Source organism: Clarias gariepinus, chromosome 22 (assembly GCF_024256425.1).
Source record: "Clarias gariepinus isolate MV-2021 ecotype Netherlands chromosome 22, CGAR_prim_01v2, whole genome shotgun sequence".
Taxonomy (NCBI): domain Eukaryota; kingdom Metazoa; phylum Chordata; class Actinopteri; order Siluriformes; family Clariidae; genus Clarias; species Clarias gariepinus.
In genome coordinates, this window is record NC_071121.1 from 6,600,177 (window position 1) to 6,617,395 (window position 17,219).

At 40.8% G+C, this 17,219-nt stretch overlaps 1 protein-coding gene across 4 annotated transcripts in view; it reads left to right on the forward strand.

The window, feature by feature from the left end:
* Positions 1 to 11,872, forward strand: part of znf385a (zinc finger protein 385A) — a 96,557-nt gene extending 84,685 nt beyond the window's left edge. For all 4 annotated transcript variants that reach the window (XM_053482486.1, XM_053482487.1, XM_053482489.1 and 1 more), the window contains 4 exons: positions 2,840 to 3,169; positions 6,379 to 6,557; positions 6,705 to 6,797; positions 7,855 to 11,872. In XM_053482486.1, coding sequence (XP_053338461.1) covers positions 2,840 to 3,169; positions 6,379 to 6,557; positions 6,705 to 6,797; positions 7,855 to 8,094 — 842 coding nt within the window. In that variant the 3' untranslated portion in view covers positions 8,095 to 11,872. The remainder of the gene's footprint in view (positions 1 to 2,839; positions 3,170 to 6,378; positions 6,558 to 6,704; positions 6,798 to 7,854) is intronic.
* The last annotated feature ends 5,347 nt before the right edge of the window (positions 11,873 to 17,219 follow it).

Sequence of the window (17,219 nt, forward strand, 5' to 3'; positions counted from 1 at the left end):
GGGCAAGTTGGAAACACCATTTAACCTAATCTGCATGCCTATGCACTGTGGGAGGAAACCAGAGTATCCGGAGGAAACCCACCAAGCAAGAGGAGAGCATGCAATCTCCATGCACACAGACCTGAGGCAGGAAATAAATCTAGAACTCTGAGGTGTAAGGCGACAGTGCTAACCACTAAGCCACCATGCTGCCAATAATAATAATAATAATAATAATAATAATAGCATTTTTGACCAATCCCACAATGTTGTGACAACTGAAAAGCTCTGCTGGGATTCGGTAAGATCTGCACGTCCTGGGTGTATAAGCTGACAGAGTGGAACTTTTGCACTTCGTTTTTAAGCCAACCTCCTATAGTATGAAAAAAACACAAGACCTTCTATGTATTCAGCTCTTCAGTGTGCTGACAGTGCACAATGACGTTTGTGCAGACAGAGCCATATATCCATCCCACCTTCTGTGAGTAATAGGTCACTCCGGCAACCTGCATGGACCACCAGAGCACTTATCTTTAATCCAGCTGAATGTTATGACGCTCTGAATGAAAGGTGATGTGCATATCAAACCTGTGCATTGTGAGGCACGCTGGGGGGGAACAGCGGGCTTTCTGGAGCTTCCAGCATGAAGGTCTTTCCATCATGATCTTGCTCTTGCACCTGTCATTTTACGCAAAGAAAAAAGACACCACAAGAGATTTCGGCATTTAGCCTGAATGTTTCCACGACATAAACTTACCTGTGATGTACAGTGAAGACTAACGCTTAAGGAAAACCAGAGCTTCTATCTCTGAGTGAGATTATCACATGGAGGAGAGCTTTGAAATATCCAAAGCGGCTATAAATAATTCAATACGTAACCGGGAAAAAGGAAATTCATGTGGTCAAAGAAATATTTATAGTCCTCCTCACAGAACAGTACACAATTGCACGTTCTCTCCAAAACCATAATCTGGAATTGATTTAGTCCCAAAACTAATTTGTTTTTCTCTCCGCTGTCACAGAGCGAGAGACTCAACCTTTTATAATTTTACCCCCAAAGTGTTCCGTAAGCATTCCGCATTCCGAGTTAGTTTGTCTGTTTGCGGAACCCTTCAAATCTACAACTCGAAACTTTCTCTGTAATTCTTTCCTGCTCAAATACATGGTGTCTCCACCTAAAAAATTAGTTGGTCTTCATTGCCCTCCTTCTAAATCTGAGTGAATTCCAAGTGCGTTACTCAGAGAACTGGGCTCGTGTGTGCATGTGTGCGTGCACATGTGTGTGTGTGTATGTGTGTGTATGTTTGGGTGGGTGGTTGGGTGTGTTTATATGTTGCTGGGGACCAAAAATCACCACAAGTATTGAAATGTATTTGGCTGTTCCTCATGGGAAAATCTGCTTTGTTGATGGAGACCTACTGTACTGGATTATGCGAAATCCACTTTTTAATCATTTTAGGCATTTTTAGGTCTTCAGTGTGCATCAACACACACACACACACACGCACACACACACACTTACACATACTCACAAGTGCAGACACACATATCTGCATTCAAATGCACACCACACACACTCACACTCAAACACTCACAAGCGCGCACACACACAAACACACACAAACACACACACACACTCACATTCACAAGCGCACACACACACACAAACATACACACTCACAAGCGCGCACACACGGTCATTCAAATGCGCGCACACACAAGCACTCACACACTTTCCCACACACACACACACACACACACTCACAAGCACGCACACACGTGCACACAAATGCACACACACACACTCAAACACTCACACGCATTCACACACACACACACACACACACACACACACACACACACACACACACACACACACACACACACGCACACACACACACACAAACACCCACAAAAAGAAAAACAAAAAATTCTGCAGAAATTCTAAGCAGTTTGTCAGCTGGGGCTTAAACAAGCAAATCAAATCTTCCCTTGTTGTGACCTCATATAGAAGAGAATCAATTATTTGATTTGTCAAAAATGTAGGTAGATAAAGCCTGGGAATGTGTGCAAAATGTGACGTTTCTGGTCCCTGCAGTCTGACTGCTTAAGAGAATGCATTTCTTTAAAGGGGGGATCTGGGGAGGTTTATTTAAATCTACGGAGAAAGAAAATCATGGCATGTCATAATGTAGGAGTTGTATTTTAGCTGGAAAATAAGTGTACACATTTTGGAAAGCTCTAAACCTCTAATCTTATGCTCATTTGTGTTAAAGGGAGTATAACACAGTATGTGGCCTTTAAACACAAAAACAAAACAAAAAAATGGGTTGGGTGCAAGTGTAACATATATCTGTGAAGGATGGAAAAATATAAGGCATTGTGTTCTCCCCAAATACTAAGAAGGGTAAATAAACTTGCTGTTACTCACTTCTTTCTCGAACCACATTACACAAAGCCATCCCAAGTCTGTTAAGACCTGTTTTATTTTGCTCGTACAAACTCAAAAGATCACTTTACAATTCTGCCAATTTTGGCGACCCCTCAGTGGGGCCACCCGAAGGACCAACAACAACAACAACAACTTTACAATTCCATGTAACTTTTAATCAGTTGCATTTATGCCCTGGTATTTTTACAAACTAATTTTATGCTCCATAAACGTTATAGTGCACGCTACTTGGCAAGAAATTCAGCACCTCGGTCAGAAGTTCAAAACAATATGGCAAAAATATTCCTGTGGTGCAGACTCGAAACCATGACATTCCAACGAGCTCTTTTTACTGTCAGAAAGGCAAAAACAACAAACAAAGAGTGTCTCTAATCTTACATCATATCGTTGCTGTTATTTTGTTTTTAGAAGAGACACAGCCCACAGTGTCCCAGCTGAGCAAGCCCGTGGCGACAGTGCAAGGGCCTGCGCCTGTGTCGGCTCCCCCCACCCCGGATTCTCCTGGTCCGTCTAGTGGTGCCCTCATGCCAAGCCCCGTCACTCCTCTTCCTCAACCTGCAAGCAGCTCTTCGCCTGGTTGTGGGTCTTCTATCCCGGAGCCAGCTGGAGCACCAGGAGCGACGGCATCTACACCTGGTAATGGAGAGACGGAGGAGGACAAAGCCAAGAAACTGCTGTACTGCTCGCTGTGCAAAGTGGCCGTCAACTCCCTGTCTCAACTGGAGGCTCACAACAAAGGTGAGTTTTTGTTATTTATTTTTTTTTTTTATCTGAGCTTAACCAGAACAACCAAAGACAAGCTTCTAGATCTGCACAGCAGTTCATGTCATAAATAATTAATGTAAAATACACGCCGTGTAATCATTTTTTTTTTTGGAAACTACAAAGCAAATTTAAACGCCTCTTACTGGTCTTCATGCCTCAACCAAACATCTGGATTCTGCTTTTATGCTTTAAACTTCAAAACTCATTCTGCTCCACAACAGAAGCACCAATATACAGTAATGAAGACTTTAGGTTGCAGTTACACAAAAATAATCACACCTTTGCCAGGCGAGTGCAAACCTCCCCTGTTTAAAGCAGAATCATTTAGAGGAACCATTTTCAGAAAAATGCATGTGCTTTGCTTCGAGACGCCAAATTGTCTTCCTTGACCGAGTTGCAGAGGTACACTAGCAATTACAGGCACTGTGGAACGAGAGCTAGAATCAAAATAGTTGCTAGGTCTCTCTTGGAGAGCTTTCACTCACTTATTTATGATTTACACACCACTAGGTTCCATTACAATGCCCCAGAGGGGACGCTAAACCTTATTATTGAATCGTAGCCATGTGGAGCAACTGCAGTTATTACTCTAGTTTGCCATTATATGTGTGTGTTTGCGTCTAAGGATGATGAAAGATAACCACCATGGTTTTACACGAAGACCTGTACAAAAAATAAGACTTTTTTTTTTAATGCGTCCTGTAGTTTGTAATGTCGAGGAGTGTTTTTGCACCTAAATCTAGACTTACATCCACTCTAGAAATAATCATTTTAAGTGTAATATGCATTGCAGACAGCAGAGGTCTCTCTAAATGTTCTTACAGTTTACACTTTCATCCATCCATCCATTCGTCTACGTAGGAACGTCTGTAGTCCAACTAGCGACCATGGAGGCCAATGGTGATTCCCATTGTCTTAATTTCCATTTTTGCAATCATGATGTCATTCTAACATTCACATGATTAGTCTAATCTGCATGTATCTGGAATGTGGGAAGAAACCAAATTACCCGGAGGAACCCCACCAAGCACGGGGAGAACGTACAAACTCCATGCACATAGACCCATAGCTTAAACATACGATACTGTACATCACGCAAGTACGATACATCAAGGTCTAAAAACACCATCGAGCTAAAACCCTGCCCGAGAGGTGACCGTATAGCAAGAAGCACAAAACATTAGGACGTTATGGACGTTAATAATCCCATGCTTATTTAATTTCTTAATAAGGATGTAGGTCTCCGGTGTTTAAAAGCAGCCAGTAAATCAACCAGGGCATCCTTCCAGGACAGAGAAACGTCTTGATATATGACTCCCTTCCAAGACATGCATTGAGCCTGTTACAAACTGTTCTTCGACCATGCAGCATACGGCTACATCTGTTCGTTTATTCATGACTTCATCTGTTCATTTGGCATGAGCCAGTCGTTTCAAGTGCATTGAAACTATTTGGATAGGTTGACCAGAGCGCAAAAAAAACATGCCAATCTAGTTAAATAAGCAGGCTCTTAAACTCTATTACAGTCTCCACATAATTTAAATCACCTGAATGAACTCTTTAGTCGACCTTGTTCGAAAATGCTGTTTTGTAGAAATTTGTAGAAGAACAAGTAGCACATGCTCTCATTTAGTGTGCACACACAAACAGGCTTTTAAAACAAACTTTCCAGATTGATTGGAATGATGTTATACCAGGGATGAAAAGCGATCATCAAGGCTTAAGCAGGGCCTCGAATCTGGACGTCCGACAACTATTTCATCAAGCACATCTTAAAAAGGTACTGAGGCCCGAAAATAAAAGCACATGTTTTATAGCAGGGGTGGAAACAATCCAATAAGCCAGAAAAGCTGAATGTTTGCTGGTGGTGACAGCTCTGCTGGTGTACTTCGTTTGTTGACCACACTCATGTCATCTGTTTGTTTATGTCCCATCGCATCTGTTACAGATGAAGACAAAGAGACTGGCGAGTTTTATTGTCTGGCAAATATGAGATGCAGACAAACATAAATTCCTCAAGCTTGTGTGCACACTGATCTCCCGATGTTTCCCCTTAACCCCTATACTCATCCCCTTACCACAATCTAAACTCTACAAACATCGCTCAGGAATCAGTGTTAAAGGGGAACTCTCAGTCAACGTAAGGCTTCCTGATAATTGTGGCTCCTTAATGGGATGTGGTTCTTATTTTGTCATGAAATTTATAAGCATTGTAGCTTCCAGATGAAAATGTGGTTGTGGTTCATTGTTTGCCCCAAATGTTTTGCTACAGTATGTGTTTATCCTCAGGAGCCTCACATGGCTCTCCAGACATCTTAAAAGAAATGAGTGTACTCTTTACTAAACGACACAATGGAAGGTCATAAAATTAGGACTTGGCAAACTAGTGTGTCTTGAACTGGTTTCAGAAAATCTGAAAATGATATGATGTTTACATCTTTAAATTTGCTTTCAACATTGATTGTGTGAAATAAACACTAGGAAATTCTACAAAATAAACCCTTCTTTTATCCAAACCAAACGCTCAATTTATTATTAAATTCTTGCATCTGTTCTAGTGTCATGTGGGTGTAGTTGAGTGAGGATACAGATTGTCATTGTTAATCATAACCTCCTGTCAATACATTTTTTGAACCAATAGTCAATCGGACAAGGGGTGCTGCTCGACAAGCGAGCCCTCTTGTGGCCAAATCGAACATCACAATTTACACCTTACTTACTCGATCAACATCAGGGTTGTTCAGGGCTTGGAGCCTCTCGCAGAGCACACACACTCATTCACACACCACGGGCAATTCGGAACCGCCAGTAAGTCTAATCTGCATGTGTTTGGACTGCGGGAGTTAACCAGGGAACCGGGAGGAAACCCACCAACCACAGGGAGAACATGAAAACTCTATGCACACAAACCCTAAGGTGGGAATTGAACCCTGGAGGTGCTGGACGACAGTGCTATTCACTAAGCCACCGATTTACACCTGTGTTTAATTAAACGTGAACCGATCCAAATCCTTGTCATTCCCTTACAATCCAAAGAGAAATTAGTGTAGGGTGATATAACAGTTGATGTTGAGTCATGATAGTGTAGCCTCAGGTCTTTCCACTAATAAATCTTCCTTTCACCTCAGTTAACAGTATGATTTATTCCCTCCCACCTGTCTTATCTCTTTTATGTCCCTTAGGCACCAAACACAAAACCATTCTAGAGGCCCGGAGTGGACTGGGTCCCATCAAGGCGTATCCCCGTCTGGGGCCCAAGCCCAGTGGAGAGAGTGGGCCTACAGACCCCAACACTCAGGAACGCACCTTCCACTGTGAGATCTGCAATGTGCGGGTCAATTCAGAACTACAACTTAAACAGGTGACTTTCAGATCTCAATTTCAAATTTGTAGTTATTAACCCAAAGGATCCATTTTCCCTAAAAATTCGTAGCCTTTGCAGACATGCTAAACAGCTAATTTGTTTACGAGTAACCCTACTGATAGCTGCATGTGTTTGAATCCACAGCACATATCAAGTCGAAGGCACCGGGATGGAGTAGCAGGGAAGCCCAATCCACTCCTGAGCCGACACAAAAAGCACAGGGGTGCAGACCTCACGGTGAGCTGTTATTGAATTACTCGCAGGTTTTTAATGATAATCCCAATTCGGGACATTCACACAGCTGGTTCTTTTATTTGGATCTATTGAAGAAGTAAATTAGCTGGAACAGGGAAGTGACATTAAGACTAGGAAAGTAGGCAGTAGAAGTGGATTTAGAATCCAATCAGCAGTGTATGATTGGATGGGTATGCGTGTGTGTGCTTGTGCCCTGCAGGGGGTTGGCACCCCAACCTGGGTGTACACCACCTTGTGCCCTAAGATCCTTGGCATAGGCTAAAGGCAACCTTTGACTCTACAGAGGATAAGCTCTATAGATAATGGTTAAATTAGGGGTTTTTAAGTTGAACCAGGATTTGTGATGAAAATTTCTCATGAATGAACGTGTAAAACTGCAAACACAGTATGGTGATGAGACTCTTAGCTGCGTTAAAACATTTGAACGGTGCGAACATTTTAAAGACGGCTGTGTGTCCGTGAATGATGATCCCGGGCGAGGTGGCTTGGAGCCCACTGGCGTCGTTCCTGTGAACATTTAGCTACTGAAACACCTGACCCTTGAAAATGGATGGATAACTTGTCACCACCTTGTGGAGGAGATGTATCTGTCTGTTGGAACAGTCCACACAAACATTCACAAGCACATCTTGCACATTACAGGAATTCGGCTGGGAGTTATTCCCTGTACATGTAGTTCCTGCAGGCGGTCATTCCGATAGTGGCTCTGGCGTACTGAGAAATCTTTCTGCCTTGATGGTATCTAAGCACTCGTGAATGACTCGGATAAGTGCATTAGTGTTACAGAAATAAGGATTGTTTTTACTCTCATAACTGAGTCCTGTTATTCTAAATCCTGGTTTGACTTGCACACAGGGTATGTTCTGATCATTCTCATATATATTCATACACCTCATAATTCCACTTCTCTGCTTTCTGGTAAACTTACTGATTGGTCTTTGCTTTGGCACGTTAAAAGGGTAGGTAAGATGCAGCCAGATTAATCGATAGAGCTCGCTCGGCTGTGTTTCATAAATGTCCTTCTCTGTCCTTTCCTCAGGATCTCACCAAAGCGCTGGGTGCTGGCCTCCTGCCCAGTCCTCTGGCTGTAGCTGCAGCAATGGCTGCTGCCGCCTCGTCCAATCCTCTAGCTCTCCGCGCCGCAGCTCCCGCCCCACACCCTCATCACCATCATCATCATCACCTCTTACAAGCCCCACCCCTTAGCCATGCTATTCTGAGACCGGCTCCAGGGCCAATCCGCACCACACACGGGCCCATTCTTTTCTCACCCTACTGACACACCCTCCTCCAGTTCAGCCAGCCAGGAGCAGCATCTCCAAAAGCACACTGTGAAGTAATCCAATAGTAAAATAATTACAGTAGCAAACCACACAGCAATGACTAGAATTAACTCATCCACCAACTACTCAGTTTCAAACAAGGAAAAAAAAAAACTGGAACTAAAGGAAACATGGGACGAAGAAGAGAAAAGATTTATTCCTTCTTTCCCTTGCCCTGCCCTGCCCTTCTCTTTTCTTTGGAGTGCAAAGCAATGAATCAAAAGACAGTATGTAATAATTACTTCAGCGTGGCATTTATCTTTCCCTTCTTGTCAGACGCACATACACACTGTGAGACAGAAGCAGATAGGAACCGGATGCAAGAAAGAAACTGCTGGAGAGTTGTGTTACATGGAACATACCCAAACACGCACACATACTAAAAGACTACTACTAATTGTTTCCATTTATACTGTGTACCACAGTACAAGTAGTTTCTCCATCATGTCCTCAGCCCTATGCACCTTGAGAACAAAAAAAACAAACAAAAAAAACAACAGGAACCCCCATTCTGTCAGTAGAATAGTTGCTTCGAGTGATCTCCTCTTTAATCAATCTATGTCATATAAAGTTTTGCCCTCTAAGACACTGTTAGCATCTTTCCAGTGTGGAGATGCTGCTCTGCATAACGTACTTAGATCGGTCCTGTGGAGGAAATACGGTGGAACACGACCTGAGGAGATGAGCGTGAAGAAACAAACTCATCAACCCAAAGTGATACTACAATTAGGGTTCAGAATGAAGATCTAACATCTGAATGCTTCCTTAAGAAAAAAAAATGTAAAAAAAAAAAAAAAAAAAAATCTGCCAACTTTTATCTTCTCTCCAGAAGTGAAGAAGAGAGCTGAGCGGATAATCTGCTGTTTAGCAGAAATCAATTCTCAGTTCCTAAAGGAAGACCTGCAGACACTTATTTATTCTTGTGTAGTGTAGCATAGTCCAGAACTTCCAAGCGGACTGATGTGTAGTATCAAATAAACGGGGAAAAAATATTTTATAGAAGATCTTTGTAGACCCAGTCATGATGGCAGTAGGTGGACGGTGGGGTTCTTAGAGAGAAAGGCAATATAACAGGGGTGTCCAAACAGTCTCTGGTTTTTAAAATGTGTTTATTAGCCCAGTAAGGCTAAAATAAATTGGCTTAATAAATCATTGGTGGCACAGTGGATGAGTGGTTAGCGCTGTTGCCTTGAACCTCCAGAGCCAAGGTTCGATTCCACGCTTCTTCAGATTCTCCAGTTTCCAGTCCAAAGACATGCAGATTAGGCTAACTTAGGTGAATGCATGTGTGGATGTTGACCGGAGGTCCTACCACGGTCGTAAAAATGGTAACAAATACATCACGGTGGTCACCACTGGCCTCAACAGTCTCCAGTAAACAACTATTAAAGTTGAACTTCTTTCTTTGTCCACTTGGTGTCACTACTGTGTAAAATTTAATCTAAGAACTCACTTTTTTTTTCTGCAGGTCTACCTTACCATAAGTAAGATTTCAGGTAAACATGGTGTTACCAAAGAGACAGAAAAAAGAAAGTATATATATGCTGGCAAAATTACTACTGAATTTGTAGTGGCTCATGAATAGGAGCATGTGGGTCAGAGCCCAATTATATAGTATATCACACATTTAAAAATCTTGATGTCCCTTATTCACAATTCCATTGCTAATTATCTCTAATAAACAATGACACTAAATAATTCATTGCGCTAATACTGCAGTGGTCTGACCTAGTGGCCAGAAATGGGAACTGCAATTGCTCCAAAAAATGTTTGGGCACCCCTGCAATATAAGCAAAGGTTTAGAGTCGCACTCCTGTGTCCATTCTCTCTCTCTCTCTCTCTCTCTCTCTCTCTCTCTCTTACTTTCATATATACCGTATATACACAAATTATGCAACCTCAGCAGAAAGTCCAGCAATATGAACCCTAGTCTTTCTCTAACATTTCCTCCGGCATCCTGGCTAAAACCAGTCCTGGACTGTAGGGCTGGAGATATGGACATCGCTTTGAGGAGGACAGAAAGGGGCAGGGAAATGAAAACAATGGAATGAATAATAATTAAACAGGAAGAAGCCACGGGATCACAGCGACATCGCAAGGGGACGAGACTGTTCTCCCGTTCTTTGGTCTGAACTTCCTGTCTTGAATCTAAAGCCATGCAATGCATATGATTTCTGTTCTTTTACTATGATTGGTTTAATGTTATTGTTTTGTTATCGTGGCTTTCTTTTTAATTTTTCATAAAACACTGTTTTGTTGATTATATAATTAGTGAAAGAAAGAAAAGACTGTGGTGAAAGAAAAATACACCCAAAAAATATATATTTTTAGGTAGAGAACCATGGGATAAAATTCAGTGGGGACACTGCCTACACACTTTATGCGGGGAAAGAGAAATATTCATTTAGAAAGCAAGACCTTCATGACATTGGAGGGATTTTCCATAAGGTACTGATGGATGTGACTAAAACCCTTTTGTTGATGCGCTAAAATGTCTTACTGTTTGGGTATTTGCGATGCAATAAGCAATCAATTTATGTAATTTGCTCTAGATTAACATAAACCAAATGTACAGGGTTCTGTAAACTGATTCGTGAGTGCCTACTGATGGAAAATCTTTGTTCGTCCATGGCGATGTTTTCCTTCTCAGAGCAGCAGGAAGGGCTGTGATGGACTGTCACTTCCCCTTCTCATAAAAAAGGGCCTTATGAATCTTTAATAGGGGCACAAAATACAGGATATCGGAGTGAAATCGATACATAGCTTACCATACTGTTTGCACAGCATATGTAGCTGCGATTCAAGAGTTTATGGTTCCATTTTGTGTGTGTGTGGTCAGCAGGTTTAGTAAGTTCAGTATCACTGTCCTTGTCATATTGCCATTACAGAAATGCTAACACACGTTAGCATCCACCATTGTGCTTTGATTAAAGTGACCTCTATTTGAAGATGTATTTAGGTTTTTTTTTTTCCATTAGTTAGGAAGGCAAGGGCAAGGGTGCTATAGTTCTTGTCAGTGTGTATCTTCTAGCATCCTCTGTGTGTATATCAGACAGAAAATCAATCAAGCTGGACCGAAGGACTTGTATCAGACTGGTGGTGCTGCGTTCACTGATCTGCAGTAAGCGCCGCTCACACAGACGCTTCATCGACGCCATGTCAGGCTGCAAACTCCAAGAAGTAACAGCGATTCACTTCCCAGCACAGTCCATGAGCATGATACGGACACACTTTGATCAGTCTGTGAACTCTATAAAGAATACCTTCATCCTGTAGTCATCCCAAGAAGGAGCATTGTCAGTGTACATAAATGTTTGGAGTCCTTTGGTAGATTTCATCCAATCTTTCAGGGCGGGTCTTATGTTAGTGATGAAGTGTGTTTTAGCCGTAGCCTTATTCCACCCTAAGCCTCTCCAGGTGACGGAGAAAAGGGAAACCCTGGGAAGCTTATGGTCAAACCTCGTCTTGCCAATAAAGTTATTTTTGAATTTGTCAGAGGGATAAAAGAGTATGTTTGGTGCAATGTAGCAATATTCAACCCATACTGGCTACTCTTGTTTATTGCAATAAGGAGATCAACCAATAAATGCATAGCCTATGTGAGTAAAATACTATAGATGTAATTTAAATGAAACAGAAGTTTATGGAAAATATTATTGATATTAAAATAAACCTGGAGTTACCACAGGAAAAAAAAATGTCTATAAATCAATAAAGACTATTAAACCTATATAATTCAAAGTCTGCTCTAATTTATTACAAGTTTTTCTTTTAAGGTGGCGCGGTGGCGTAGCGTTTAGCACTGTGGCCTCGGACATCTAGTGTCGAGGGTTCGATTTATGCCTCGGGTCCTCCGCGTTCAAAGACATGCAGATTAGGCTAAGAAGCATTCCCAAGTTGCCTATAGTGTGCATGCTTGTGCCCTGCAAGGGATTGGCACCCTGACTCTGGTGTACCTCACCTGGTGGTCCAAGTCCCCATTAGGTTCCAGGCATCAAGCAAACCCGTACAAGATAAGTGGAATAGAGAACGAAAGACATTGTTCCTGTTTCACTGATTTAAAATTATTATTATAATAGCCATATTGATTACAATATTTCATATTCTTTAAAACAAGTTTGCCATAGTGAGCTGAGGGATTTCAGGTCTGTCATAAAATTATATTTTTACAAGTGATTTTTACAGTATACCCTGGCCCCATATAATTACCAAAAACATATAGACTTCACAAAACCTGCTCCGAAAACACCTTAGTGTCAGTGGATAGTCTCATCTGAATACACAACTGCTATGATCATGAAGACATCCAAACTGTACAACGGTCAGGTTCAAACCTTAACCGGCTCATGCAATCTCATCCTGCTCGTGCCAGCTTCTATCATTTAGGTTTTTTTTTTTTTTTTTTTTAGCCACTTCCTGATGTAATAGTTTGGTCATTTGCAGTTGTCTAGTATGTTTTTGGTTTTTTTTTTTATTGAAATAATAATTTTGTTGTGGTCATTGTGTGACAAAGCAATTTATGTGCATTTACTAGCATCTATAATTGGTTCCATGGTGGACTAGAGGATAACACTCCGCAGTCTCGCGCCATAGACTGAGTTTGATTCTAAGTCTGAGAACTGGTTTAGTTGCCAAAAAGAATGTGTATGGAGTTGTTTTAATTAAGACATAATATTGTTTGGGGGTCATTCATTGGGGTTAAACCAACAGCCTGTAGTCAACTTCACTTTATCATTTTATCAAAACAATTCATTCATCGTCTATATCGCATATCCTGTACAGGGCCTTTGGAGAATGGGAGGAAACCAGAGGACCCGGAGGAAACCCACCAACCACAGGGAGAACATGTAAACTCCATGCACACACACCCGAGGCGGGAATCGAACCCATCAGGCTGCCTAGAACAATTCTAACCTTTAAAAACATACTCATACAGATGGTCTTCAAACATAGAAGAGAACAACACAGAAGAGGATGTGCTGTTTACTGAGTCTGGTTAGATTCAGAGCTTAGGTAGAGTCTCAGGTAGTTTTTCTTTAACATTTCCTTTACTGAAAAGATACTTTATTGTAAAAAGTGCTATACATACAGATAACGGTGTACCCTAGAAACCACATTTCAAAAACGAAAAGAAAAAACAAACAAACAAAAAAACTATGCTGATCTACTTTTGGCACTGCGTTTTACACTGCGCATGCGCACACCAACTGAACGTCATTTTTCGAACAATGAAACACACGGTATGTTTCAATTTATTTAAAAACATTTACAAGGATTTACGAGCAAAATCTTTCTCTAACATTTTTTACGTGGACAGGAACGAATCACAGTATACATTTTTAATTATTACAATTTAAATGATCTATTGTGTATATCTAGCAAAATTAGGCAAGTCATCAGATATGCTATTTTACACTATAAAAACTATCATTACGATACATTTTATACCGTTCATATGTCCTTATATCGGTATAATTTAAAATGCCGAAAAGGTTAAAAGATTCAAATAAACAACTTTTATACATTATGCTAAATAATAATTTTAATAGTAGAGCGTGATTATGTTATTACACGAACTGGCCACTAGAGGGCGGAAAAGCACAATTAAGATCACCGGTAATAAACATACAGTACCTATTATAGTTTCTACCACAAGATGGCGGTGTTACGAAAGTCACTCATCGGAAGACACCGAAATCACGACTTCTTTATTGGAAACCTTTACATAGTGCACATGAGGACAAAAGTGTTGAGGGCGATACACATATTAATTTTCACAAAGTCTGCTGCTTCAGTGTTTTTAGATCTTTTTGTCAGATGTCACTGTGGTATACTGAAGTATAATTACAGGCATTTCATAAGTGTCGAGCCCCACGTGAGTGGTCTCAGGATGCTTTACTGTTGGTCTGACACAGGACTGATAACACTGAAGCAGCAGACTGGGTGAAAATGAACATCTGTGTCGCAGACTGGGTGAAAATGAACATCTGTGTCGTAGACTGGGTGAAAATGAACATCTGTGTCATTCCTATAACTTTTGGCCACGGCTGTACACCCTTTAGCATAATAAATATGCATATAATATATAGATATACAAAACACAAACTATTTGATCAATCTGTTTTTGACCCTTTTATAAACTTATTAGAGTTTTACTTTCAAAAACTCCTTCAGAAAGAGAGAGAGAGAGAAAGAGAGAGAGTTGCTTTGGCAGGGAACGATGTAGAAAGATGATTTCAGGCCATTGGTTTGTTCTATATAACAGTAAATTAGGAACAATTTAACACATACCATGTTGCAGTTTTATTAGATTTTCCACTTTATAAAAAGATCAAAAGCTAAAGAATACACTTAGGGTTCATTCTTTGTTTTTAAAGCTGGTAATAAAATTAAAAAGGAAGTATAATTTGTATAATAATCATATTGTATTAAGATTTGTGCACAGGTATACAGTATACATAAGGCCACAATACATTTGAAGAAAATTGTGTGGTGTCATACTGTACCATGACACGTCTGTTTTTGGTTCCAATCTGTAATAGAAATTGTGAGATATAATGATGATGATTAGAATGGGATTTGGGGTGCACTTTGACACACTTCAAGAATGTGATACACTCCACTATTACCACTAATGGCTGTTAAGAGCATTTTGTTTCCCAGAGATGGTGGCAGTATCGAGGGACTGATGTAGATGATGTGCATTTCCAAGTTGTGAAAGGGACGAGAACAAGGGCACAAGGGGCACGCATTCACATGTACAAACATGCACAGGCCCATACACTATTTATTAGCTTATTCTATGATGTACAGCTCCCATGTAGGAGCACTTTGTATGTATACAGTTGCTGTAGTCCATTTGTTGCTATGCACAATTTATCAACCCTTGCTTTAACCAGACCATTAGTGGATATAGGGCGACTGTAGATTATTATTTTTTTTTTGAGCAGGGTTTTCTTAACCAAGCAGTGACATGGTAGTATCAGTTGCATCGTTAGATTACTGTATAATGCATAATCACATCAATGCAAGAATGAGACATAGCCCAGTAACCAAAATGTCTTACAATCCGAAACAATGTTGTTGATTTCTTAAACTTGATTGGTCAGAAAGTGTTGGTCCATTTGACCAAAAAAAAAAAAAAACTCAGCATTTTCAGCTGTAAGACAAATCATAACGTTATAATCATACTTCTTCTCTATAATGTTTTTGTTTCTTTAGTATCTTACATATCGATTTATGTAGTGAATCTAAACCCATAAAACAAAAAATGTGTGTAAATGAGCGAAATTTGCTGTAAGAAACACTTTTTAAAAAAGGATTCCCAAAAATCTGAGCTTTGTATCAGTCAGTGCCAGTCGGGGTGCTGAGGGAGGTTTTCAGAGCTAGAGCTCTATCAGGGACATTTTCATGACTTATCAAAACCCAAAAATGATAGCACCCCAGACATATTCAGGATTGAATAATTAAAATCCTCATTCTAAAGTCATCTTGAAGACAACCGAAAGACCTCTTAAAGAGACTTTTAAAAATTTTGAAAATGACCCGAGGGCTGGGATGGTAAAGCTTTTTCTTTAAAGAGGAAGGGCAATTTTTGCTGCGTTTTGTCTTATTAACTTCTTGAGGCTGGTAAGAGAGAGTTTAATATTATTCAAATTAAAGTGTTAGTAATTTGCAATGATATGTTTTCCATGTAATAGTGTGGCATCAATTTCAACATTCTGTGGGTATAAAAAGCTGGTATTGTCAGTAAGTCATTCCAAGTTCATCATTCAAACAGCCATGAACACACGGCGTCACTTAACAAATGAGCAGTGCCACCTGGCCATGGCGCGCGTTTGGGTCGGTGGCAGGCAGTCAGATGTTACTCGTGAACTTGATGTGTCTCAAAGTGTCATCAGCAGACTTGCATCAGGACACAGAACTACTGGCAGGGTTCATGACAGACCCGGGAGTGGAGCCCCACGAGTGATAGACCACAACGATGACCAGTACCTAAGGATCTATGCACTCAAACATCGTTATGCACACAGCTGCAGGCCCATTTACGAGATGCGAGGAGTACTAGGGTTTCCAGACAAACCATTTGCAACCGACTCCACTGCTTTGGCTTGAATACCAGACGACCGTTGCAGGTGACTCCACTGACACCAAGGCACCGCCGTGAACGTTTGCAGTGGGCACAAGACCATGTGACCTGGACAATGCAGCAGTGGTCTACCGTCCTGTGCACAGAAATGATTGTCATTAGAGTTGCTGGAGAAGGCGAGGTGAGCGATACGGTGAGGTCAACATGGTCCCCAAGGTTTGCTTTAGTGGAGAAGGTACAACAGTCTGGGCAGGCATCACCAGTCAGCGCAAAACAGATTTAGTTATTGTACATGGCTCAGTCACTGCACGTTCTTACCTCAGACACATCATAGAACCTGTCATCATCCCCCAATTCCGCCAGCATACCCTCAACTTTCTGTTCATGGATGATAATGCTCCACCACATCGTGGCAGAATTGTCACAGCTCGTATTCAGGAAGTTGCAGTGCCTTATATGGTATCGCCATCAATGTCCCCTGACCTGAACCCCATAGAGCACGTCTGGGACCAGTTGAAGCATAGACTGGATAATCGTACCCTACCCCCACATGACCTGGCAGAACAACAACATAACAGCTATCCCTCTTATTGTCTCTTATTGTTTTTGGAGTAATAAATATTAAACTAATGAAAATGGTGTTTCTTCTTATACATTACTTGTAATATCAAAGGGAACTTTTACTTATTTCATTTAAATTCAGAGCAAATAGGAAAAGCACTCATGTAAATAACAATATCCCTAACTTATTGTGAGTAGACAACTGATTTATTTATTATTTGTTCTCATGTGGAAATAAACTTGTTGTACAGAACTGTAAAAATTGATCCAGTAACCAGGTGATATCAGTTCAAGCCAAACCAGGACTTTCAATTCTGTATAATAACAGAACGCAGTAATAAGAGTTAAAACTCCCTTTACTCCTCTATATAAACTAAAACACTTATCCCAGTGTTTCTTATCCTAGTGCTTGGACGCCATCAACGTAGAAAG